Source organism: Pongo pygmaeus, chromosome 19 (assembly GCF_028885625.2).
Source record: "Pongo pygmaeus isolate AG05252 chromosome 19, NHGRI_mPonPyg2-v2.0_pri, whole genome shotgun sequence".
Lineage (NCBI taxonomy): Eukaryota > Metazoa > Chordata > Mammalia > Primates > Hominidae > Pongo > Pongo pygmaeus.
In genome coordinates this window covers 55,531,689-55,558,958 of record NC_072392.2, presented here as the reverse complement: position 1 = coordinate 55,558,958, position 27,270 = coordinate 55,531,689, and the positions used below count along the sequence as shown (strand labels likewise).

General features: G+C 45.1%; 1 protein-coding gene across 1 annotated transcript in view; it reads right to left on the bottom strand.

Moving 5' to 3' along the window:
• The window catches only part of LOC129017017 (TBC1 domain family member 3G-like), a 69,372-nt gene that overhangs the window by 8,528 nt on the left and 33,574 nt on the right, over positions 1 to 27,270 (bottom strand). The window contains exons 3-5 of the mRNA XM_063655557.1: positions 3,345 to 3,469; positions 803 to 875; positions 560 to 642 (exon numbers count right to left, since the gene is read on the bottom strand). Of these exons, the coding sequence (XP_063511627.1) occupies positions 560 to 642; positions 803 to 875; positions 3,345 to 3,469 (281 nt within the window). The remainder of the gene's footprint in view (positions 1 to 559; positions 643 to 802; positions 876 to 3,344; positions 3,470 to 27,270) is intronic.

Sequence of the window (27,270 nt, the reverse complement as noted above, 5' to 3'; positions counted from 1 at the left end):
GGCCTCACCGTGAGATGCCCAGAATGGGGCCCTGCCCATCTTCTCCCCCATTCTCCTAGGGCTGCAACCTCCATTGTCACCATGCCTTTTCCCGTCATGGGACAGTGAGGGCTGTAGCTCTAGCGGAATGGGGGAGAATAGGGGCAGGTGGGCCCTCAGAGACCTGTTGGACAACAGCCCCGAGGCTGGGCCAGGCGTCCCCTCACCCTGTGGCCGCAACCCTTGGATCTTACTGGGGTTGTGTCCAAGTAGACATTGCAGACCCTCAGGCTGCCCCGCTCCTCTTGTGCTCACTTGCCGACAGAACTGCTGAGAGCCCAGGTGCCTGACCTAGCCCAGTCTCCATTCCCACCAGCTCCCTAGATGGGCCCCGCACCTCTGGCCTAACAACAACCTCGGGCTGGACCTGCAGGGGAGCCAGGGAGGAGTTCTGTCCCTGGAAAGGAGGTTGACCTGACCTGGCGAGACATGTCCTGTGTCGGAAAGGCCTTTCTAAAAGCAAACCCATCCCTGAGCTGAGACAGGTGCTTTAGGGGTGAGGGGAGTGCAGAGGACTCACTGCAGAATTCCAAAGTGATCAATGTTGCCGTAGATTCCAACAGGCACAGGCCCCTTGTCCTCTGGCAGCTCAGCTCGCTGTCCCTGTAGCCCAGAGGGAGCCTTGCTGAGGGGTCCAAGTTAGGGTGCAAGGGCCTGGGGGCATTGGCCACCCGTCCCTGCCCTGTGCTCCTAGGGAGCCCAGGACCCTTTGACCAGGGCGCACTGGAAGAGGCCTCCCTCCAAGAAGCAGACCGACTTGTACCTTTTCATATTTCATAATGATGTCCTCTCGCTCTTGTGCCCACCAACTGTCCGCGTCCTCTACCGTGTCCATCCTGTGAGACAAAATTATCTAAAGGTTACACTGTACCTGACAGCTTCGGAGAACACATGAACCGCTCCCGCAAGGCTCCTAGATGCTGGCTGGCTCTGTAAACCCCATTCCACCGCTGCCCCCAGGTAAAATGGGGCCAGACCCAGTGGCCACTGGGATGCTCAGGGCCACAGAGATGCCCCGTTTCCTACAGGGAACAAGATCTCTCCTGACTGCTCGGTTCTACTCCGCTCATCACTTTGGCTACCGTGGCCCTTCAGTCTGAAGAGTGAATCCACTTTAGGAATAATGCCTGTTGAGCAGGAGGGTGTTCGGTTTGGGGATGAAAAAGATCTATTGTACTCATGGAAACCACGTCTCTCACAGAGAGACTGTGGAGTCCACCATTCTGAGCTGTCCCTAGAGGAGGAGGCTTCATTTTCCTGGGTCACTGAGGAAGAACAGTGGGTCCTTGGTCCTGGAGAACACCTGGATGGACCGTCCCTCCTGGGAATACTCGGGGCAAAAGGAGGGCGAGGCCTCGAGAGGACCACACAGAGCAAGAAACACCTGGGGAGAACCCTAGTGCCTGGACCCCTTTGAACAGAAGGGAAGATAGTCTCCACTCAGCCAGCCCTCCAGGGCTCCTTCATTTTCCACAGCTGCCCAAGGGCAGCAGGCTCCCCCGGACAAGGGACCATGTGTGTTCAGTGGGGCCCACAGCGACCATCAGGACCCAGCTTAGGGCACAGAGGTGTTCTGAGGACCGTCCTATTCACCCCACCCACAGTGGATCTATACCAGTGGCTCTGCCAGGACCAGGCTCTGCCCCATCAGGATCGGAAACCTGGGCAGATTTGGGATCTAGGGCAGGGAGGTCACAGGGTTCAGGCCTGAATTCCAGCACAGCACACGGCAGGGCTGAGAGCAAAACTCAGGGTCACATCTGGATTCCCAGGCCGGTTACTGCCTCCCTGACCCCAGACGTCTCATCTGTCGAATGGGTACATTTGGGAACAGCACCCACTCTACGAAGCCACCATGAGGACGAAAGAGCCAATCGTCTACACGGGCAGTGTAGAACAGGCGCCTGGTGAGTGCTCAGGGATGACCCTCCTCGGTAGCTGCCCCACAGACGCTAACACCGCCCACACCGTAACCACTGTCCCCAAGTCAACCTGGAGGGAAGAGAGCAGGTCACACTCACCTGATTCTGATGAATCAGCTGGCCTGGGTTATGCCTCTCAGGGAGAAAACCTTTGAGTCCACAGAGCTGCTCACAGATACCACCGCCTGTGTGTAACTGCTGTAGAACACTGAGGCAGGCCAGAGAGCGGATAGGTGCTAAGCACCAGTGACATTCTGAGGTCATGGCACGCATCACAATGGGGCCTTGCCCGGGTCAGCAGGGCCCATAGTCAGGGTCCTCCACTGCCTGAGGCGTCAACATGCCTGCCTGCGATGTGTTTGTGCACGTGTGTGCACACGTGTATGTGGGTAAACACGTCTGTACACGTGTGTGTTGCTTCTCTGGCCAGGCCCGGCTGCCCCACTCATGTGTGCACCCAGTTCCTCATCACTGTCACCCCCGAGGCCCAGGGCCAGCATCAGAGCATCCATGGGTGCTCCCTAACTTCAGCCCTCCCTGCCCAGGGTGGTCCTGGGATACACATAGGGGTGGAGGGAAGTGACTGCTGCTGTTGGATCTCAGAATACAAAAGCTAATACTATTACCTACTGGTCTTTTTAGTGTCTCTAATGGTATCACTTCTTCATTTGTGATATTTTAACTGGGTATTTCTCTCCATGACCCTTGGATATTCTAGCTAGAGGATCCTGTGGGGGAAGTGCCGGGCACGCACTAGGGGCTCACTCTTCTAGACATGTTATCTAAAACCTGGTTCAGCTGTCCTTCCACGCAGGGCCTAGGGGAGGCCAAATTCCAGGGTCCAGAAAGAGCTTGGGATAAAATGAAACTTCAAGGGGACGGCTTTGACCAGGGCTGAGTCTGCCTTTGCCATCCAACTGGAGTCTCAAGTCCTGAGGCAGAACGTCCAGATGCCCCAGTGCAGGGTCCTCCCGATCAACACCTGCTCCCCTGTACTCATTAGCAACCTCAACCCCCCTACTCTCAAGGCACACTTGGCTCTCGTATCCAGGAGCTCTGCATCTGTAGATTCAGCAACGGCAGATGGAAAATATTCAGAAAATAAATTGGATGGTTATGTTTCTATGGAACATGTGCAGACTTTGTTCTTTTCATCATTCCCTAAAGAATACAGTGTCACGACCATTCATGTAGCATCTGCATTGTATTACATATCATAAATAATCTAGTAATGGTCTAATGTCTACGGGAGGATGTGCATAGCTTATACGTAAATACCAGGCCATGTTATATCAGAGACTTGAGCATCCATGGATTTTGGCATTCCCGGGGACCCTAGAACTAATCCTCCATGGATACCAAGGGATGACTGTATATACTCACTCAGGAAGGCTTCTCATTGGAGGAAGGGCCGAGTTCAGGACAGACAGGGACATCATCCCTGGACTACTGTCCATCCATCCATTCATCCATTGGCACCACCCTCTAGGACTGTCCCAACCACAGCCCTAGCAAGTGGAGACAAGAAAAAAGCCTGGCTCAAATGGTACAGCTTTGAGGTCTTGGAAGCTGTACCAAGACTGGTACTCATACTGGTGATGTTGCACCAGTATGAGAATAGTGGGTCACTTTCCTCCAGGATCCAGAAAGCGTATCAGGCAGGCTTGGGGAGAGGAAAGGAGCACGGCCTCTCCAGCAGCCACAGAGGCCTGCAGTAGGACGGGGCTGGGGCTGGGGCTGGGGCTGCGGCTGGCCCTGTTTATCACTTGGGCCTCATGAGGGGAAAAGAAAGAACAGGGGGCAGAGGAGGAGCATGGGGGCAGCTGGCTGCCTAAGGAGAAGGTGCCTCAGAGAAGGGTTATTAGTTGGTTTTCACACTGCTATAAAGAAATACTTGAGACTAGGTAATTTATAAAGGAAAGAGGTTTAATTGACTCCCAGTTCAGGGAACCTACAGTCATGGCAGAAGGCGAAGGGGAAGCAGGCACCTTCTCCACAAGGCGGCAGGAGGGAGTGAGTGGAGAACCGGGAAGTGCCACACTTTCAAACCATTAGCTCTCCTGAGAACTCCCTCACTATCAGGGGAGCAGCAGGGGGGAAATTGTCCCCAGATCCCATCCCCTCCCACCAGGTTCCTCCCTTGACACAGGAGGATTACAATTCCAGATGAGATTTGGGTGGGGGCACAGAGCCCAACCTGTGAGGGTCTCAGTCTATCTTGCAGCTCCCCTGGGGCTGAGGCTGAGTACAGATCTGCTGGCCCTGCTCTACAGCGCGCGGGGACTCTGCCTGTGTGCCGCCATCTGCTGCTTCCTGGGGGTGTTGGTTGCTTCCTCAAGAGGAGGGTGGATCTGCTCTCCTACCCAGTCCTCTCCAAGGCCTTGTGGAGCCCTGGCCACGTCCTCCCCGGGTAAGAGCAGGAAACCGGTCTGCTTGCTCTTCTTGCTGCTTGGGTGACAATCCTGGGGTCATCCATAGGCCCCATTACTGTTCCCGCTTCTAAATGGAGAGTATTTTCGCACATCTTCCTGGCGGAGTCCAGGGCCTCATCCCTGTTATTTATTCTAGCTTGGTAAAGCCAGGTTAAGACATCTGGGCAAGGAGATAGTAGAGTGGCCCCCAGGAAGGGTGGGTGCAGGGCGCTGGCCTTTGGGCTTGCCTGGAGCAGGGTGGGAAGGGGCAAGGTTACCAGGAAGCAGGACTGTCAGGGCCAAAATCAGGAGGTGGTAATAATGCTGGTGCGGGGACAGGGCTGTGTTGTTGGCTTGGGGTGGGGCATGAGAGCCAAGGTTTGTCAGCACGCAGAGGGGTGGCTGACCCATGGACTAGGGGCTGTGGAACCCAGTGGTTGCCCTTAGTTCCTGGATCCTGGGAGACTTCTGGAGCCTGGGTGTGGGGCAGCCTAGGGGTGGAGGTGGGGCAGACAGGGGTAGGGGTGGGAGAGGAGGCCTTGCATGGCAGGGTGCAGGGTAGGAAACCAGCCAGGGGCCAGTTTGCATTGGCGGCTCCCATCCCCATCCCCACCCCCAAGCCCACCCCTACCCCCACCCTGCTGCAGAGTCAGGCCTGGGCTGCTGTCCTCTGCTTTGGCCTCAGCAGATCACACGATGGAAGCTGGCAGCCCTGTGGGCACCACTCGAGCCAGCTGTGACCTGCGGTTTCTATTTCCTGGAGTGTGGGGTGCCCACCCAGGAGAGCACAGGCACACCGCACACCCCTCATTTTGAGGATGCTGGGAGGTGGGGACCAAGGTCCTGCAGCCCTCTGCTTGCGCTGTGAAAGGTAGCCTAGGAGTCCTGTGTCCACCCATCCACGTGGGGCCCCAGGAGCCTGAACAGTGGCAGGCAGAGAGATGAGGAGGGAGAGAGAAGTGGAAAAGAAGGAGAGAGAAAGAGAGATGGGGAGAAGGAGTGAGGGAGAGAGAGGAAGAGAGATAAGGAAAGAGACAGAGGAGGCTGAGAGGAAAAGGAGCAAGAGATAGGGAGAGAGACACAAAAGGCAAAGAGAGAGACAGGGAGAGACGAGCGTGAGTAGGAGGTCGGGTCACTCTTGATCCCAGTCCCCAGTGAAAACCGTAGGTCGCCATCACCTAACTACGCATGCAATAAAGTCTTCTGCCTGCTACTTACGGCCCGAGAACCCCTTCTCCGAGAGAATAAAATCTTTGACCATTGCCCTTTCTCACCGGAGTTTGCTCGGGTCTTCTGATGAAGTGTGATGTCTGACCCATCGCCTTCCTGGGCTCAAGGATCCATGAAAAGCCGACGCCTCTTTTGGGGAGGCTCTGCATTGCCTTCATCTCACTAGGCTCCCCAGGAAGCTTGCGAACTTGGCTTGATCCCTAAGCAGCCGAGCATGAGCCGGGCCTCTGCTTCTCTCTTTCAGTAACAGGGAGAACCAAGAAAGAGACTGAAGCATGGTCTGCAGAGAAGGCACTTGTGCAAACACCAGGAGAATGAGGGGCCTGAGTTGTCTTCATTTCTCCTAAAAACACACATTTCCTCCCAGGCCACCCTAGTGAGGGCATGAAGCACAGCGTGTGTGTGTGTCTGTGTGTGTGTGCATTTATATGCATGTGTACGTATGTATGTGTGTGTGTGCAGGTATCTACATGGGAATGTATTTATGTATGTGCATCTGTGTGCATGTGTGTGTGCGTGTGTGTGTGCAAGTATAAGCATGCGTATGTATGTGCGTGTGTGTGTGCATGTGTGTGTGCGTGTGTGTGTGTGTTGCAGGGCTTTACAGTGGGCAGGATGTCGGAGGGCAGCTGCAGCTCCAAGCTGCAAGTCTTTCTGATAGAATGGTTAAGATTCCCTGGACCACAGAAAGAGTGTTTTCATTTGCACCTATTTTTATTAGCATTTAAAGCTGTATACTTCGTAGCATGTAAAGCTTAAGTTGCTTGACTATTCTTAGAAACGTTTTCACCAGTGGTCCCCAAACTTTTTGGCACCAGAGAGCAGTTTTCTTGAAGACAACTCTTCCACGGACCTGGGAGAAGGGGAAGGGATGATGCAGAGATGATTCAAGCCCATTACATTTATTGTGTGCTTTATTTCTATGATTATTTCACTGTAATATATAATGAAATAATTACACAACTCACCATAATATAGAATCAGTGGGAGCCCTGAGCTTGTTTTCCTGCAACTACATGGCCCCATCGGGAGGTGATGGGAGATAGTCACAGATCATCAGGCATTAGGTTCTCATAAGGAGCACGCAATCTGGATTCTTGGCATGCTGAGTTCACAGTTGGGTTCTATGAGAATGTAACGGCACCACTCATGTGACAGGTGGCAGAGCTCGTGCGGTAATGTGAGGGATGGGGAGCGGCTGTTTCTACAGATGAAGCTTTGCTCCCTGGCTGGCTGCTCACCTCCTGCTGTGCAGCCTGGTTCCTAACAGGTGGGGACGCCTGATTTACCCAGTAAGATAAACACATTTTTATGTCAATTGAAATTATTTGCCCTGCACCACCCAAAATTATCTTGCACACCTCACCCACCCAAGGGTCCCGTAGCGCACTTTGGGAGCTGTAGACGGTAAGCCTGGAGCTCCACTGAGCATTCCATCTCTCCACCATCTGTGGGCTAACAGGCTGTGTTAGTTTCCTAGGGCTGTTTTACAGTACCACAGACTGGGCACCTTTAACAACAGAATGTTACTGTCTCACAATACTGGAGGCCATGGGTCCAAGATCAAGGTGTCATCAGGGTGAGTATTCCTTTTCCACTGGACTGTTGACACATTCTTAGAAGGTTTTTGGTTGCTGTTCACGTTAATTTCTCTTCCTTTCTGCAATTGTTCTCTTTCAGTACTCCCTGATATTTTTCTTCTTGAAGAAGTACCTAGTTAATTTTGTATTTTAAAATTCTTCCCGTCACCCCAAGAACTTCTGCCTTTATAATTGGCTCTCTCTTCATATTTATTTTATACAAGATATGTGGCTGATTAAATTGTTTCTGTCTGTACAGATGGAGAGTTAAGGAATAAAGAGGACAGACAGACTAGATTACCTCAAACACTGAAATGCTATGATTTGTCCGAAGTCACACACGCGTTATTTGACCAGACATAGGTGCTTTTTCTCCAGAAGCATTTTGTCATTTGGAATCAGATAGGTCTTCTGAATCTACCTTAATGAAATTGACAACTTTCAGAGGTTTTCAGTGGTGAAGAGAAACTTGGACAAGGAGATAACTTCCACAAACAGAAAAAGCCTCGTCTCTTCTGGATTCCTTTAACGCCAGTGGTCATCACCAGGGGCAGATTAGCCACCTTTTCCCCAGGCTGGGACCTCCACCTTCTCCTCTACAGGTGTATCACCTTAGAAATCTTCTGCATCTCACTGTCACCCAACACATTTTCTCCTTCCAAGCCTCTGCAGTCTCACGAGTTTGTCTGTATTTTTCTTCTCATAACGTACCTTGCTACCCTAGCCAGCCTGGATCTCATAGGAGATTAACGGAAATACTCCCAACATTGGGCCTTTCCTGTGCCCCCGTCTTCCTGCTGTATCCTGGCAAAATGCCAGCCCAATCCACAGCCTGTTGTTCTACTTCTGTATCTGAGGGCTAAAGAAAAAGCACCTAGTCATACAGATTAACCCTGTTTTAAAGTAACTATTATGTATTTTCAACCTCATCTGAGTACTCAGCCTTGCCTGATGCCTTTTGCTCGCCCAGCCCTGTTTAGTTCTCTCATTCTCTTCAACATCTTTAGCAAACCTTCTCCTTCCCCCTTCCCCATCTTGACCTTCTTGTCTCTTCACCTGATACAGAGGTTCTTAGCTCCTACTTCATGGAGAATTTTAAGGTTTTGCTCTCTTCTATAAATTGACCTATAGGAGTATCCCTCTTTACCCCTTTCCTATGGTTTTCAGGGGATGGAATATTTGTCCTGAGAAGGCCAATACATCCGTGGGACAGGTGTCTCTATCCCCATTTGCTACATAAGTATTCGACTTCAGCCATCCGGTACACTGGCTCTGTCTCTGGTTTCACCTGCTGTCTCTGTGTCAGCACTCATTTCCACTTTAGCCCATTGACTTCTTCCTTCACAACATTACTGAATTGTCAATAGGCACATCAGTGATCTCCTGCATGCCAAGTCTCATGGACATTTTTCTTCATGTTGTTTGACTGCTGCTCTGCCTGACTGGATATTATAATCTCCTGTCCTTGAAACCCTAGGCTACTGTAGCACTACACTTTACTGGTTCTCTGCTTACCTTCGTTACATCTCTTTTGTTTTCTTTTTTCCCGGATCCCTCCAGATGTGGCCTAGGAATCCTTTTAAACACAGTGCTCCAAGCAGAAATTAGTTGGAGGTAGTTCACAAGATGCAATTTATTTGCCATCCACCCTTGCATTTCAGCTCCATTTTTTGTCCTTGCCATGCGTATCTATAAAAACACTTTCTCCTTCCCAGAGATGGCAGCTAACAAGACCTAGCAAAGAGAAATGGGAATTTTCATTCACAGTTTCATAGGGAAAGCAATTGGCAAGATTATTTTACTGCCAAGGGTAATAAAATTAATGAGAGAGTTGAAGAAAGAGGCACGAATTCTGAAACTGTCTAGAACCATCTAAGAGGTAAAGCTGAGGAGTTTTATCCATATTTGTAGGCTGTGATTATTTTCATAGAAGTACTCTCTGATTTATGGGTATGTGACTGATTACCACCAGAATTGCAGATTGGGCACATTAAGCACATCAGCATAAAAATCCTTGACATTTTGGCCAGGCGTGGTGGCTCATGCCTGTATTCTCAGCACTTGGGAATGCTGAGGTGGGCGGATCACAAAGTCAAGGGTACGAGACCAGCGTGACCAACATGGTGAAACCCCGTCTCTACTAAAAATACAAAAGTTAGCCAGGTGTGGTGGCACATGCCTGCAATTCCAGCTACTCAGGAGGCCGAGGCAGGAGAATCGCTTGAACCTGGGAGGTAGAGGTTGCGGTGAGCCAAGATCTCACTGCTGCACTCCAGCCTGGGCAACAGAGGGAGACTGTCTCAAAAATAAAATAAATCAAAAACATCCTTGACATTTTAAAAATACCTCTGGCAGGGTTTCAGTGTAGTCGTGATATTGAAAATATTACCATGATTTGTCAGTTTCTTAAGTATAATTTTGTTTAGTCACATGTATGATAAGAACATACAGACTTCTTGCTGGGGACATTGGCTCATGCCTGTAATGCCTGTAATCCCCACTACTCAGGAGGCTGAATCGGGAGAATTGCTTGAGGTCAGGACTTTGAGACTAGCCTGGACAATAGAGCAAGACTCTGTCTCTTACAAAAAACATAATCATAAATAGATTTCTTGGTTTGTGGGGTTAACTTTTTAAATTTTCCTCTCATTAATTTGCCACATTTTTTCAAAATTTTTTGAGATGGAGTCTCACTGTGTCGCCCAGGCTGGAGTGCAGTGGCATGATCTCAGCTCACTGCAATCTCTGCCTCTCAGCTTCAAGTGATTCTCCTGCCTCAGCCTCCCAAGTAGCTGGGACTACAGGCGAGTGTCACCACGCTCGACTAATTTTTTGTATTTTTTTAGTAGAGGTGGGGTCTCACCGTGTTAGCCAGGATAGTCTCGATCTCCTGACCTCGTGATCTGCCTCCTTGGCCTCCCAAAGTGCTGGGATTACAGGCGTGAGCCACCATGCCTGGTCTAATTTACCACTTTTATCTGACTAAGATACCTTAACTTTATTTACTCCTTGGATTGGTAATATAGTGAAATGATTAGGGCAGGGTTTTGAAACCAGAGAGATCTGGGTTCAAATCCTGGTGTGGGCTGTAGATGTTGGGGGCAATGGCCTTAAATCCTCTGACTTTCCAGTGATTTTTCAATGGGTAAAATAACACTTACATTGTGGAATGTTGCAAAGATTAGAGAGGATGTATATAAAATGTTTACCTATTACAGTGCTTGATATGTAGAAGATGAATTCTAAAATTACACCGACCCATTTTGCCCACTGCGGCTTTAGAATAGAAAAGTATACTCATACATTAGAATTGTGCACCTAGAGCTAAGTGACTCCAGCCCTGTGAAACCCTTCGATGCCAAAATGGTGTGTAGGACTAGATAGATGAATGTCACCTGACCTTGACTGTCTATTAAAACTCACTGTGTTGGGCCGGGTGTGGTGGCTCACACCTGTAATCCCAGCACTTTGGGAGGCCAAGGTGGGCAGATCACGAGGTCAGGAGATGGAGACCATCCTGGCTAACACGGTGAAACTCCATCTTTACTAAAAATACAAAAAATTAGCCGGGCATGGTGGCGGGCGCCTGTAGTCCCAGCTACTAGGGAGGCTGAGGCAAGAGAATGGTGTGAACCCAGGAGGTGCAGCTTGCAGTGAGCCGAGACTGCACCACCACACTCCAGCCTGGGCGACAGAGCGAGACTCGGTCAAAAAAAAAAAAACAAAAAACAGAAAAAACCAACCTAACAAAAAAACACCTCACTGTATTTTATTATTATTATTTTGGAGATGGAGTCTTGCTCCATCGTCCAGGCTGGAGTGCAGTGGGGTGCAATCTTGGCTCACTGCAACCTCTCCCTCCCAGGTTCAAGGGGTTCTCCTGCCTCAACCTCCCGAGTAGCTAGGATTACAGGCACCTGCCACCATGCCCAGCTAATTTTTTGTATTTTTAGTAGAGATGTGGTTTTGCATGTTGGCCAGCCTGGTCTCCAACTCCTGACCTCAGGTGAACCACCCGCCTCGACCTCCCAGAATGCTAGGATTGCAGGCATGAGCTACCAGGCCTATCCAAATCTGAAATACGTTTGATGCCAGGGTAGCCTTAGTGGAGTGAAACTCTTATTAACAATGACAGTATTTGAAAAATATGAGAGATAACTATCATCAGAACTGAATGACCTTTCTCAGGAATGGTTTTATCCTAATTAAGTAATGATCAGAGTCGGGCGAGGTGGCTGACGCCTGTAATCCCAGCACTTGGGGAGGCTGAGGTGGGCGGATCACTTGAGGTCAGGAGTTCAAAACCAGCCTGGCCAACATAGTGAAACACCGTCTCTACTAAAAATACAAAAAAGTACCGGGTATGGTGGGGCATGCCTGTAATTCCAGCTACTCGGGAGGCTGAGGCAGGAGAACTGCTTGAACCCCGGAGGCGGAGGTTGCAGTGAGCCTAGGTCTTGACACTGCACTATAGTCTGGGTGAGAGCAAGACTCCTTATCAAAAAAAAAAAAAAAAATCCGATTATAACATCTGTGAATGGAATAATTTGTAGACTCTTGGCATTCAAGAATTTGATGTTAGCTTTCTCGACTATTTATGAAACGTAAAGGTTCATAATGCGGACGTTCTGTTGAGATGGAAACTTGAACGCTGTGTGCGGTGGAGGCGAGGTTGAGGACGTCGCTTGGCGGATGAGTAAGCCTCACCCATCTGGACGGCAGCATTTACACTTCAACTTCACTTTAACTTCATATTTGCTGCTTGTTGTTATTTACGTGGTAACTAGCATGAATGATTCACATACACACATACGTATTCTTTGTCTCTTTGTGAAATATTACACCAAGGAGAAAACACCATTATGAAGCTAGTGATAGTAAAATAGTCCCCAGACACAGTGCTCTTCAGTGCAAACGTGGGAAGTTTACGGAAGAAGCTCTCTGTCAGTGACAGCCGTAAACTTTGGAATATGCAAAGATCTTGAAGTATATCTCTCACTTATACCAGGGATTTTTGTACAGTAGAGAATTGAAATTTGAGCTTATGAGAGCTGGTAGCATTGGATTTTTTCACTTTTTGTCTATCAATCCATTCATGGGTTTTTTTTTGTTTTTTTTTTTTGTTTGTTTTTTTTTTTTGAGATGGAGTCTGGCTCTGTTGCCCAGGCTGGAGTGCAGTGGCCCGATCTGGCTCACTGCAAGCTCCACCTCCCGGGTTCACGCCATTCTACTGCCTCAGCCTCAGGAGTAGATGGGATTACAGGCGCCTGCCACCATGCCCTGATAATTTTTTGTATTTTTAGTAGAGACGGGGTTTCACCGTGTTAGCCAGGATGGTCTCAATCTACTGACCCAGTGATCTGCCCGCCTGGGCCTCCCAAAGTGCTGGGATTACAGGTGTGAGCCACCGCGCCCGGCCACCACTCATGGGGTATTTTAAGATTTCATGTCAAAGCTCCGTTTGTCTCAGATGGTACAGTTGTCTGCCGTGTTGAAATAGGTGGTAACGCAAATTAATATTACCCTAAAACAAGACTTTGTTTATTTTATTTTTTATTTTGAAAAATTTTTAAAATTATACTTTAAGTTCTGGGATACATGTGCAGAACGTGCAGGTTTGTTACATGGGTATACGTGTGCCATGGTGGTTTGCTGCACCTATCGACCTGTCGTGTAGGTTTTAAGCCCCGCATGCATTAAGTATTTGTCCTAATGCTATCCCTCCCCTTGCCCGCCATCCCCTGACAGGCCCTGGTGTGTGATGTTCCCCTCCCTGTGCCCATGTGTTCTCATTGTTCAACTCCCACTTATGAGTGAGAACGTGTGGTGTTTGGTTTTCTGTTCCTGTGTTGGTTTGCTGAGATGATGGTTTCCAGCTTCATCCATGTCCCTGAAAATGACATGAACTCATTCTTTTTTCTGGCTCCATAGTATTCCATGGTGTATATGTGCCACATTTTCTTTATGCAGTCTATGCTTGATGGGCATTTGGGTTGGTTCCAAGTCTTTGCTATTGTAAATAGTGCCGCAATAAACATATGTGTGCATGTGTCTTTATAGTAGAATGATTTACAATCCTTTGGGTATATAGCCAGTAATGGGATTGCTGGGTCCAATGGTATTTCTGGTTCTAAAAGTCTTAAAATATCCTCTAAAGTAGATCTCAAAATACAACATACATGAGTCTGCAGGAGACCTGCTCACAGAAGGCATCTGTAATTTATAGGAAGATGATGCTGACACTAGCTTAACCATGCATTTAGCACACCTCAGTTACAGTGAAAATCCAATTTTGTGCAAAAAGTGGGAAATAAATGGAGGCGTGTTTGCTTTACAAGACTTTATTTGATTTTTGTAAATAGAAAATGGTTTTATTACATGTAAAATATAATTTAAATTGGTCACTGTGAGGAATCGCCACACTGTCTTCCATAATGATGGAACTAATTTACACTCCCACCAACGGTGTAAAAGCGTGCCTGTATCTCCACATCCTTTCCAGCATCTGTTGTTTCCTGACTTTTTAATGATCACCATTCTAACTGGCATGAGATGTTATCTAATTGTGGTTTTGATTTGCATTTCTCTAATGAGCAGTGATGATGAGCTTTTTTTCATATGTTTGTTGGCCGCATAAATATCTTCTTTTGAGAAGTGTCTGTTCATACCCTTCACCCTTTTTTTGATGAGGTTGTTTTTTTTTTCTTATAAATTTGTTTAAATTCCTTGTAGATTCTGGATATTAGACCTTTCTCAGATGGATAGATTGCAAACATTTTCTCCCATTCTCTAGGTTGCCTGTTCACTCTGATGATATATATATATATATATTTTTTTGCTGTGCAGAAGCTCTTTAAGTGTTTATTTTAATATTTAATTTTTTAATATTTGTGTAATAGTGTCCAGTTTTACCAAGGATCTACATAGGAGCTTTTATGCAGAACTCATTGTTCTTCACTAAGAGCTTGTTTGTCCAGTAGTAAAATCAAATCCATCTTCAGTTGCTATGTGACTTTGTTAAACAGTTAAGCTTGAGTTGGAGATGCTCTGCCGTAGGGAGGAATTTTCGCTCCCCAGATGTGTTTGTATATAATATAATGTATTTTTCCCCTTTCCCCTGTGGAAGCTTTGTGGAAAGATTATTTCAGTGTCAACCCTGATTGATATTTTAGTAATCGAACAAGTGTCTGTTACTCCTTCATTCATTCATTTATCAAGTGCTTAATGGGTGTCTTCTGGGTGCCAGACACTGCATTAGAACTCTGGGGAATCAAAGATGAATCACACTTAGTCTCTACCCCCTGGGAATTTATTCTGGTTAGAGAAATTGTAAACACATAATCATGATCCTATGGGATATTTTTAAAGTATGAAATGAGATAATGTGTGTGAAAAAGCTTTGTAAGCTTTACACATTTAAGATTTTTTCTCCAGTGCATAGCATGATGCCTGACATATTTTAACTAGTCATTACACTCTTGAATGAACTGGTGAAGAGCCAAGAGTTATGAGAGCATAATACTAGAGTGTAGACTGATTAGTTCTGCCTGGATGGACAGGAGGGATGCAGAGGCTTCCAAGAATATAACTTTTGAACTGGACTTGGAAATATAAGTTGTTTATGTTAAGAATGGAGAAAGGAGGTTCTGGGGGGGCAGCTGTCAGTCGTTAAAGTGCCTGGATTTAGATGAACCACATATCTACAGGCTTATGCAGTTTACAAGATGCTTTTGTTTACAGTATCTCTTTTGAGCCTTATGACAGGTCCATGAAGTGGGTTCATACAACCAAGAGAAGCTTTGACCAGATCCTGGGTTCTAGGGCGTAAGAGACAGCATCTGGCCAGTTTATTCTTTACAGTTTCACGAATGTTATGATTGCCAATATTATTGTATTTCTATTATTATATTTGTGAAAGCATGGTTTTCTGAGTTACAAGTATATGAAAGACAGATGTATACATGTAATAAAATGTATAGTTTTCTTTTTTTCTTTTTCTTTTTTTTTTGAGACAGAGTCTCGCTGGGTCCCAGGCTGGAGTGCAGTGGTGCGATCTCGGCTCACTGCAATCTCTGCCTCTGAGGTTCAAGCAACTTTCCTGCCTTAGCCTCTCAAGGAGCTGGGATTACAGGTGCCTGCCACCATGCCTGGCTAATTTTTGTATTTTTAGTAGAGCAGGGGTTTCACCATGTTGGCCAGGCTGGCCTTGAACTCCTGACCTCGTGATCTGCCAACCTCGACTTCCCAAAGTGCTGGCATTATAGACATGAGCCACCACGTCCAGCCGTAGTTTTCTTCTGATTTCTGTAAAGCAGGTTAGCTTGTATTGATACATGAGGAGGTTTTTTTCAGAGGTTTCAGAAACAAGCTAGAAAATGCTTCCATACTTCATAGATAAATCTTTATGACTCAAGCAGTTTTTCAGGATTTTCAGTCCGTTTAAACCATTTATCTAACAAACACTAAGTAGAAACTATGAGCTCTACATTCTCTTGTAAGCTTTCTTTTTCTGTTATAGTTGAGCAAATTTGTTGACATTATTATTTTTATATTTATTTATTTATTTTTGAATCAGAGTCTCGCTCTGTCGCCCAGGCTGGAGTGCAGTGGCACGAACTCAGCTCACTGCAAGCTCCGCCTCCCCAGTCCACACCATTGTCCCGCCTCAGCCTCCCGAATAGCTGAGACTGCAGGCACCTGCCATCACGCCCGGCTAGTTTTTTAGTAGTTTTAGTAGAGACGGGGTTTTACCGTGTTTGCCAGAATGGTCTTGATCTCCTGACCTCGTGATCTGCCTGCCTCGACCTCTCAACGTGCTGGGATTACAGGTGTGAGTCACCATGCCCAGCCCAGATGTAGCTCTTATGTTTAGGTCTTTGATCCATTTTGAGTCAATTTTTGCATGTGGTGTAAGATAAGTGTCCACCTACATTCTTTTGCATGTAGATAATGCAGTTTTCCCAACATTATTTGTTGAAGAGTCTCTTTCCCACTGAATGATCCTGGCACTTTTGTTGAAAATTACTTCACCATATAAGCAAGAGTTTATTTTTGAACTCTCTATTCTCTTTCAGTGCTCTGTTTTTATGACAGTACAACACTGTGTTTTGTTTTTCTTTTCTTTTTTTTTTTTTTTTGAAGTGGAGTTTCACTCTTGTTGCCCAGGCTGGAGTGTAGTGGCCTGATCTCGGCTCACTGCAACCTGTGCCTCCTGGGTTCAAACGATTCTCCTGCCTCAGCCTCCCGAGTAGCTGGGATTACAGGCATGTGCCACCACGCCCGGCTAATTTTTGCATTTTTAGTAGAGACGGTGTTTCTTTATGTTGGTTAGGCTGGTCTCAAACTCCCGACCTCAGGTGATCCATCCGCCTCAGCCTCCCAAAGTGCTGGGATTACAGGTGTGAGCCACCAAGCCTGGCAACAGTGTTTTGATTACTATAGCTTTATAGTAAGTTTTGAAATCACGAAGTGTGATGTCTTCAAATTTCTTCTCTTTTTCAAGATTGTTTTGACTATTTGAAGTCCCTTGAGATTCTACATGAGTTTTAGAATGTATTTATTTTAATTTCTGCAAAAAACATTCTTGGGATTTTGACAGGGATTTTATTGAATGTGTAGATTGCTTTGGAGTAGTAACATCTTAGCAACATTAAGGTGTTGCAATCCAAGAACATGAAATGTCTTTCCATTTTTTTATGTTGTCTTCAGTTTACTTCAGTAAAGTTTTGTGATTTTTCTGTGTACAAGTCCTGCATTTTCTTCATTGCTGACTTATATATACATTTTTTTTTTTTTTTTTTTTTTCTGAGATGGAGTTTCACTCTTGTTGCCCAGGCTGGAGTGCAATGGTGCGATCTTGGCTCACGGCAACCTCCACCTCCTAGGTTGGAGCAATTCTCCTGCCTCAGCTTCCTGAGTAGCTGGGATTACACGCATGCACCACCACGCCTGGCTAATTTTGTATTTTTAGTGGAGACCGGGTTTCACTATGTCGAACAAGCTGGTCTCGAACACTTGACCTCTTGATCTGCCTTCCTTGGCCTCCCAAAGTGCTGGGATTACAGGTGTGAGTCACTGTGCCTGGCCTTTTTTTTTTTTTTTGAGCCATGGTCTTGCTCTGTCACCCAGGCTGGATTGCAGTGGCACAATCATGGTTTACTGCAGCCTGGACCTCCTGGGCTCAAACAATTCCCCCACCTCAGCCTCCAAAGTAACTGGGACCACACATGTGCACCATCACACCTGGCTAATTTTTTTATTATTTGTAGGGACGGGATTTTGTTATGTTGCCCAGCCTGGTCTCGACCTCATGGGCTCAAGAGACCCTTCTGTCACGGCCTCCCAAAGTGCTGGCATTATAGGCGTGAGCCACCATGCTTGGCTGTAGGTTATGTTTTTTAAATCCAGTTTGTCAATCTTTGTCTTTGTCTTTTTTTTTTTTTTTTGAGACGGAGTATCACTCTGTCACCCAGGGTGGAGTGCAGTGGTATGATCTCGGCTCACTGCAACCTCTGCCTAATGGGTTCAAACAATTTTCCTGCCTCAGCCTCCAGAGTAGCTATTACAGGCGCCCAGCACCATGCCTGCCTAAATTTTTTTTTTGTATTTTTAGTAGAGACGGAGTTTCACCATGTTGGCTAGGCTGGTCTCCAACACGGAACCTCAAGTGATCTGCTCTCCTTGGCCTCCCAAAGTGCTCAGATTACGGTTGTGAGCCATTGCACCTGGCCAGTTTTTGTCTTTTATTTGCTGTTTTTAGGTATTTGGGTCATTTACATACTTACAGATGTTGTCAGAGTCCTTTTTTTTTTTTTTTGAGACAAAGTTTTACTCTTGCCCAGGCTGGAGTGCAGTGGCTCAATCTTGGCCTACTGCAACCTCTGCCTCCCAATTTCAAGCAGTTCTTGTGCATCAGTCTCCCAAGTAGCTGGGATTACAGGCATGTGCCACCACACCCAGCTAATTTTTATATTTTTAGTAGAGATGGGGTTTCACCATGTTGGCCAGGCTGGTCTTGAACTCCTGGCCTTAGGTGATTCACCCACCTTGGCCTCCCAAAGTGCTAGAATAACAGGTCTGAGCCACCACGCCTCGTTTTAGTTTTAGTTTTTTGATTGTTCTTTTTCCTGCTTTTTTTAAAGTTACTTGAACATTTTTGGAATTACATTTCTCTTGTCATATTTTTTTCTACCTCAATTCACTATGCCAAAACCATTTTTCTTTATTGTATTTTATATCTGTTTATTTTGGTTCATTGATATGGTTTGGATATTTGTTCCACTGAATTATTTTTTCTTCTTTTTTGAGACAAAATTTCGTTCTTGTTGCCCAGGCTGAAGTGCAATGGCGTGATCTCAGCTCACTGCAAGCTCCGCCTCCCAGGTTCGAGTGATTCTCCTGCCTCAGCCTCCTAAGTAGCTGGGATTACAGGCATGTGCCACCATGCCTGGCTAAGTTTGTATTTTTAGTAGAGACAGAGTTTGTCCATGTTGGTCAGGCTGTTCTGGAACTCTGGACCTGAGGTGATCCACGCACCTCGGCCTCCCAAAGTGATGGGATTACAGGCGTGAGCCACCATGCCTGGCCTAAAAATTGTGTTTGGGAGGCCAAGGTGGGTTAGTCACCTGGGGTCAGGGGTTCAAAACCAGCCTGGCCAACGTGGCGAAAACCCGTCTCTACTAAAAATACAAAAATTAGCCAGGAGTGATGGCGGCACCTGTAATCCCAGCTGCTCAGGAGGCTGAGGCAGGAGAATCGCTTGAACTTGGGAGGTGGAGCTTGCGGTGAGCTGAGATCATGCCAGTGCACTCCAGCTTGGGCAACAGAGCGAGACTCCATCTCAAAAAACAAACAAAAAACAACAAACAAACAAAATTTTTTTTTCAGTTAATTCTGATGTATCTGTGAGATATTAGAATTAAGATATCTTGATGTTTGCATTTGTTTATTGCCTTTTTCCATTCAATTTGAAATCTTCCCGATTCTTCGTATCTTTTTGGTAACACAAATAACTTTTGATTGAAACCTGGGCATTTTTGTGTTGTCATGAGACTATGCATCTTACTTAAACTACTGTTTTTTTTGTTGTTTTTTTTTGAGACGGAGTCTCGCTCTGTCGCCCAGGCTGGAGTGCAGTGGCGAGATCTCAGCTCACCGCAAGCTCTGCCTCCCGGGTTCACGCCATTCTCCTGCCTCAGCCTCCCGAGTAGCTGGGACTAGAGGGGCCCGCCACCACGCCCGGCTAATTTTTGATTTTTAGTAGAGACAAGAATTCACCGTGTTAGCCAGGATGGTCTCTGTCTCCTGACCTTGTGATCCGCCCACCTCAGACTCCCAAAGTGCTGGGATCACCGGTGTGAGCCACCGCGCCCGGCCAGGTAAACAACTCTTTTAACTAGTGTTCTCTTACACTTATCTAACAGGGGTAGAGTGTTGGTGCCACCTTGTGAAGCCAGGTAGGGGATGAAGTTCAGGTTCTCTACCTTGTCTATGTTGACATTTGGGGCAAACTCCCTTTTAGATCTTTGCAGAGTTGGGAGTTGTGGCTCCCCACCTGATCTCTGTGGTGGATGTGGCCTCATTTGTTACTGTGTGTAGGTGAAAGTTCTGACTCTCTACTGGGTCTTCTCTGCTATCACTCCAGTAGGGACAGGGAGGGATGCCTTATTACTGGCAGATGGTGGTGGAAGTCCAGGCTTCCCCACTTTTCTCCACTGACACAGTGGGGAGTGGACGCTCATTAACTAGCCAGTTGGAATGGAAGTTCCACTCCCCTGCTTAATTAGCTGTGACACTACCTGGTGGGAATCTTGGATTGTTTTCATTACAGTCTCATGAGGGTGGATATCTAGGTTCTCCATGTGATCATTGCGGGTGTGGGTGGGGCTAGTTTTTCTGTGGAGTTATGCTGGATTAGAGCAGTTCCTCTTCAAAAGTTTTCTTTCTGGTTAACATACCACTTTACTGGTAATTTGGTCTGGAGAGAGAAGGCTTTGTTGGGGGGCTTCTTTTTTTTTTTTGGAGACAGTCTTTATCACCCAGTCTGGAGTGCAGTGGCACGATCTCTGCTCACTGCAACCTCCGCCTCCCGAGTTCAAGCGATTTTTGTGCCTCCGCTTCCGGAGTAGCTGGGATTATAGGCACCGGCCAACACGCCCAGCTAATTTTTATTTTTAGTAGAGACGGGGTTTTGCCATGTTGGCCAGGCTGGTCTCCAACTCCTGACCTCTGGTGATCCACCCGCCTCGGCCTCCCAAAGTGCTGGGATTATAGGCGTGAGCCGTCGCGCCCGGCCCTGTTGGGTATTCTTTTTTTTGGTCTGTGTTCATCGATGTCCTGATGTACTCACTTCTTCCATTCCAGGAGTAGGATACACTAGGCAAAAAGAAGAATACCCAGGGAGTTTACTGCTATATTGTGCCTTGTGTCCTGTGATCCTGAGCTAATTTGCCTTCTCTCCACCTTTCAGAGAATATTCGCTTTATTTACAATGTTCACATTTGAATTTTGTACTTAGTGGGAGGAATAGGGAAAAGTATGTCCATTCCATCCTCCCAGAAGTGTAGGTCTAACCTTTGATTTCATTGAGTGTGCCCTATTTTTCTGTTTTCTATTTCATTGACTTCTGCTTGATCTTTCTTTTGCTCTTCTGGTTTCTTAAGGAACAAGGTGAAGTCACTGATTTGTTTCTTCTCTAATATAGTCATGTAATTGTATAAATTTCTCTTTCAATTATTGCTTTAACTGTCTTAAAATACTTGATATATTTGTCCTTTTTTTACCCCTTGGTTATTTTATTTTATTTTATTTTGTTTTATATTTTGAGACAGATTCTCACTCTGTCGCCCAGGCTGGAGTGCAGCAGCATGATTTTGGCTCGCTGCAACTTCCACCTCCGGGGTTCAAGCAATTCTCTGCCTCAGCCTCCTGAATAGCTACGGTTATGGGCACCTGCTACCACGACCGGGTAATTTTTGTATTTTTAGTAGAGACGGGGTTTCACCATCTTGGCCAGACTGGTCTTGAACTCCTGACCTTGTGATCCACCTGCCTCGACCTCCCAAAGTGCTGGAATTACAGGCGTGAGCCACTGCTCCTGGCCTCCATTGTTTATTTTAAAAGTATGTTTTGATTTCAAATATTGGGATTGCCTATTGATTTTTTTTGTCACTGATTTCTGAATTAATATCACAGTGGTAAGAAGAAATTCATGATAAGACTTGAAACCTTTTAAATTTACCAAGAGTTGTCTTTTTGGCCCGAATATGGTATATCTTGGTGAGTGTTCCAAATGCACTTGAACAGAATGTGTATTCTGGTAGTTTGTGTAGAGTGTTGTATAGTTAGTTAGGTCAGATTGGTTAACGGTGTTATTCAAGCTTCTGTATCCTTACTGATTTTCTGTCTGCTGGTCCTGTTATTATTATCATTCCTTTCTTTTGAACATGATGTCACTCTGTCACCTAGGCTGGAGTGCAGTGGCATGCCCAGTCATAGCTCGTTGAGCCTCCACCTCCTGGGCTCAGGTGATCCTCCCACCTCAGCCTCCCCAGTAGCTGGGTCTACAGGCATATGCTACCACACCCAGGTATTTTATTTTATTTTATTTTTTGAGATGGAATCTCTCTCTGTCGCCCAGGCTGGAGTGCAGTGGCATGATCTCGGCTCACTGCAACCTCCATCTCCTGGGTTGAAGCGATTCTCCTACCTAAGCCTCTCGAGTAGCTAGGATTACTGTTGTGTGCCACCAAGCCCAGCTAATTTTTGTATTTTTAGTAGAGACAGGGTTTCACCATGTTGGCTGGGCTGGACTTGAATTGCTGACCTCAGGTGATCCGCCTGCCTCTGTCTCCCAAAGTGCTGGGATTGCAGGTGTGAGCCACCACGCCCGGCCCACCCAGTTAATTTTTAAAACTCTTTTTGTAGAGACAGGGTCTCCCTGTGTTGTTCAGGTTGGTCTTGAACTCCTGTGATCAAGCAATCCTGTCTCGGCCTCCCAAAGTTCAGGGATAACAAGTGTCATTCACCACGCCTGGCCTGGTTCTATTACATAGACAGGTTTGCTGAAATATTAAAATATAATTGTGGATTCTTTCATTTCTTCTTACAGTTCTCTCATTTTTGCTTTATTTATTTTGAAGCCCTGTTATTAATAGGTAAATAAATGTTTAGGATTTTTGTGTGTTCTTGATGAATTAAACCCTTAATGTATATAAAATGATGCTTTTTTTCCTGAGAAAATTTTTATTTTCATCCACTTTACATGATAGTATTATAACGATTTCAACTTTCTTTTGATTTTGTAGTGTGTAATAAGACCTTTTTCTTTGGCTGCATTGGAATTTTAATTTCTGATTGTAGTCATTTTGGTCATGGTTTACCCTGTTTTTTGGAGATGGGCTTTTACTCTGTCGCCTGGGCTGGAGTGCAGTGGCACAATCATGGCTCACTATGGCCTCGACCTCCTCCTGCCTTAGCCTTCCTGAGTAGCTGGAAGGACCACAGGTGTGTGCCACTACCCGTGGCTAATTTTTGGTGTTTTTTTTTTTTGGTTTTTTATTTTTTTGAGACAGAGTTTTGCTCTTGTTGCCCAGGCTGGAGTCAATGGCACGATCTCAGCTCACCGCAATCTCCGCCTCCCGGGTTCAAGCAATTCTGCCTCAGTCTCGAGTAGCTGTGATTACAGGCATGAGTCACCATGCCCGGCTAATTTTGTATTGTTAGTTGAGATGGGGTTTTTCCATGTTGGTCAGGCTGGTCTCGAACTCCCGACATCAGGTGACCTGCCCGCCTTGGCCTCCCAAAGTGCTGGGATTACAGGCATGAGCCACCGTGCCAGGCCATTTTTCGTGTGTGTGTGTGTGTGTGTGTGTGTGTGTGTGTTTAGAGATGGGTTCTGCAATGTTGCCCACACTAGTCTCAAACTCCTGGCCTGAAGCGATTTTCCCACTTTGGCCGCCCAAAGTGCTGGGATTACAGGCATGAGCCAATGCGCTCAGCCACTTTTCTTCATGTTTCTAGCGACTGATAGTTCATTGAAAGAGTGCCTTGTTATATATGCTTATAATTTCCCTCAAATATGTGAAAGTTGTTGGCCATGATTTCTAAAGATTTTTTTTCTATATTATCTCCTGTTTTGTGGCTCTAGTTACAAATATGTTTGGCCTCTTGAAGTTATTTCAATTATCACATATTACATTTTTTAGTGTTTTTTTTTCTGTGTTTCATTTAGGTTAGTAATTTTGGTTTCATGTGTTGCAAATTTCAAAGTGTATTTTTCATCTTAGACTTTGTAATTTTCATTTTTAGAAGTTTAAATTTTAAAAATAATTCACATTTTTACTTAGTATGTTTGTTTCTTCTAGCCTTCTGATCATATGAAATATCATCATAATTGTTTTATAAAGGACTTGTCTACTAGTTCTGTTTTCTGTTTCATTTCAAAATTGGTTCGTTTTTTGTTTCATTATGGGGTATAATTTCCTGCTTCTGTGTAAGTCTTAGAAATTTGGATTGACTTTTGAGCCAGTGTGAACTTACCTTGTTTTCTAGTTTCTCTAGTTTTGTTTGCCTTTTAAAAATATTTGTGGACTTTGTTCTGTGGCATTATTAAGTTGCTTGAAAACAGTTTCTTTCTGTTGGGTCTTTTATGTTTTCTTTGATTGGACCAGGGCTGTGTTTAGGGTTAATTTTTTCCTCCTTCTGAAGCCTTTTCTTTCTCAGTATTCCGATGTGATATCTCCAATGTGATATAAATTACATCACATCATTTCCTTTTGGACTTTTGGGTATGGGTACTATACACATCCTTATGTCAGTTCTGGATGCTATTACCTCTCAATTGTTTTGGTGATTTCTCACCTTGCCCTTGGACAGCTCCTTTACGTTGTAAGTGCTGATGTGTCACTCAACCAAAAGTTCTAGGGTGAGCCTTTGTAGATCTCTTCATTTCTCTCTCTCTCTCCAGCTCTCTACTCAGTGCTGGTCTTCCTTGTGAGCTCTAGGCACCTTGGCCTCCTTGGACTTCCAGTTCCATATCCTCAACTTGGGGAGACCGCAGGCTCTGCCTGAGTTCCTCCTCCCTCTTCCACGACCTGGAAACTCTCTCAAGGCAGTAAGCTGGGCATACGTGTGGCCCGTTTGTTTTTTCTTCCAGGGATCACTGACTTTTGTTACTTGTCCAATATCTTCAGTGCTGTTGTTTCATTCATTTTATTAGGTTTTTATTATTTCATGCAAGGAGGGTAAATCTGGTCCCTTTATTCACTCCATCTTGACAAGAAGTGGTATCATTGTGGTTTTAATTTGCATTTTCATGATAACTGGTGATATTGAGCACTTTTTAGCTGTGTATTGACCATTTGTGTGTTCTCTTTTGTGATGAGTTTGTTCATTTCACCTTTACTGTTCTTTGCTTTCTTTTTTCATCTATTTGAGTTGCAGAAGGTGTTTATATGTCCTAAATACTCATCCTTTGTTAGATAAACGTTTTGTAAATATTTTCCCCAAGTCTATGTGGTTTGCCTATTTATTTTAACCGTACCTTTTGATGAGCAGAAATATTTATATCTGATACGTTTAGTTTATCAGTGTTTTCTTTTGTAGTTATTGCTTACTGTGAGCTAAGACACTTTTGCCTAACCTCGAAGTCATGAAGGTAGTTTCCTTTATTTCCTCTAAAAGGTTTTGCTTTTGCTAATTTATATTTAGGTCTGTGATGCATCTGAAGTGATTTTTGTAGGTCTGAGTTTTTTGCATGTGGTTATCCAGTTGTTTTTCACCATTCGTTGAAAAGAGTCTCCTTTTCTCACTGGGTTGCTTTGGAACATCACGTGGCTGCATAAGTGAGGTCTCTTTCAGAAATCTTTATTCTGCTCCAAAAATCTGTTTGTCTAGCCCTGTTAGAGTATTCTGATTATTTTGGAACATTCTATTGTTTTGAAGTCAGAATTGCAAGTCCTAAAACATTTTTCTTCTTTTTTGAAGATCTGCATATTCTACGTCCTTCACATTTCCATATAAATTTTAGTAATCTCTTTTCTGTCTTCTCCAGAAAAGGCTGATGGGATCATGACTGTAATTGTCTTGAATCTGTTGATCAGTTTGAGGAGAACCGACATCTTAACAACCACTGAGTCTTAATCATTAGTATAGTATATCTCTCCATTTATTTAGGTCTTTTTTGTTTTGTCTGAGCAGTCATTTGTTGCTTTTAGCCTTTGGTCTCGCATGTCTTCTGTTTTTAAAATTACTTATTTTTTTTCCTTTTTTTTTTTTTGAAACAGGGTCTTACTCTGTCGCCTAGCTGGAGTGCAGTGGCGCAGTCTTGGCTCACTCCATCTCCTGGGTTCAAACAATTCTCCTGCCTCAGCCTCCCAAGCAGCTGGGATTACAGGCATGTACCCTAAGCCCAGCTAATTTTTATATTTTTAGTAGAGATGGGGTTTCACCATGTTGGCCAGGCTGGTCAACTCCTGATCTCAAATGATCTGCCTGCTTTGGCCTCCCAAACTGCTGGGATTACAGGCATGAGCCACCATGCCTGGCCTAAAATTATTTTTATTTTTAAGTATTTTGTCTTTTTTTAATGCTATTTGTATTTTAAAATATTAAATACATTTTTCAGCAATTATAAAGTATTATAAAAATTTCTAATTTTTTGTTGGACATAGGATTTTTGTATATTGACCTGTTTCTTACAACCTTACTTAAGTCATATTAATTCTACTAGTTTTTTAGGTAGATTACTTAGATTTTTCTAATAGATGATTGTCATAAAACACGGTTTTATCTCTTTTTTCCCCAGTTGTAATGCCTTTTATTCTCTTCCCTTACAGAGCGGACTTAATCTGTTTTCATTCTTTGAGGAGCACATTCAGTGTTACGCCATTAATTATAAGTCAGCTGTAGGGGTTTTATTGATGAACTTTATCAGATTGTTTTCAAATATAGGTTTTATTACTATTTAGATATGACAAGGTCAACAGAACCCAGCATGACTGCCATTGAAAAGATAGTTACAGTCACAGACCCCAAGAGGAATAGTCACGCCATGCCATGGAGAATTCACAGTTGAGTAAGGTCTAGCCCTAGAAGGAATGCCCTGTCCCTAGGAGCCCAAAGTCTCAGGGAAAAAAAGGCAAGTCAACGTAGGCAAGTGCAGGACGGTAAGGGTAAACAGGGGAACTACATCTGACCTAGCAAAACGTCTTGCTTGAAAGTTATTAAAATGAAATGTGGCCTGGACATGGTGGCTCATGTCTGTAATCCCAGCACTTAGGTGGGCAGAGGCAGGAGGATCGCTTGAGCTCAGGAGTTTGAGATCTGCCTGGTAACAAGCATGACCCCATTCTCCACAAAAATGGTAAAAAAAAAAAAAAAAAAAAAGAAAAGAAAAGAAAAAAAAGAAACAAAGAAAGAAGGAAATGTAGAAGGTAAAAAAAAGGCATTCCACTGCAAGAGGCTTGATAGGACAGGATATGTCTGGGGAATCTACAAGTAGTTCACTATGGTTAGAAGTGGTTAGAGATTAGGCTAGAGAAGTAGGTAGAGGCCAGGAAATGGAAGGTCTGGACAAAGGAAGGTCTGGGTGAAATGAACAAATATTTGGCTTTATGACAGACACGTCTAGTAGCAGTAGGGAGTATTAGGAGAGAAATAAGGCTAGTTAGGAGGCTAGTATAATAAACCAACTAAGAAGATCTATAAGAAAATGAAGGTAGAAAAAAATGAAAGGCTAAGAATACATAATTTGCATTTGCTGACAAACTAGATATGAGAGGAAATGATGATACCTTTATTTCTGCATAAGTAATAGGACAGATAATGGTGCCATTCAATACTGGCAAATGAAAGTGAAAAAGTTTTGGGAAAACGATGCCCTGTTTTAGACATGCCACGTATAAGTTCCAGGAAGTTACCCCGATGGTACATCTCCATAAGTAATATGGAAAGCAAATACACAGGTTATTGGTTGCAACATTATCTGTGAAAGTGAAACACTGGAAACAGCCTAAATGCTCGGACATAGGATATTGGCCTCAAACCAATGGAATCTAAACAAAGCCATAAAAATAAGAAAAATCTCTA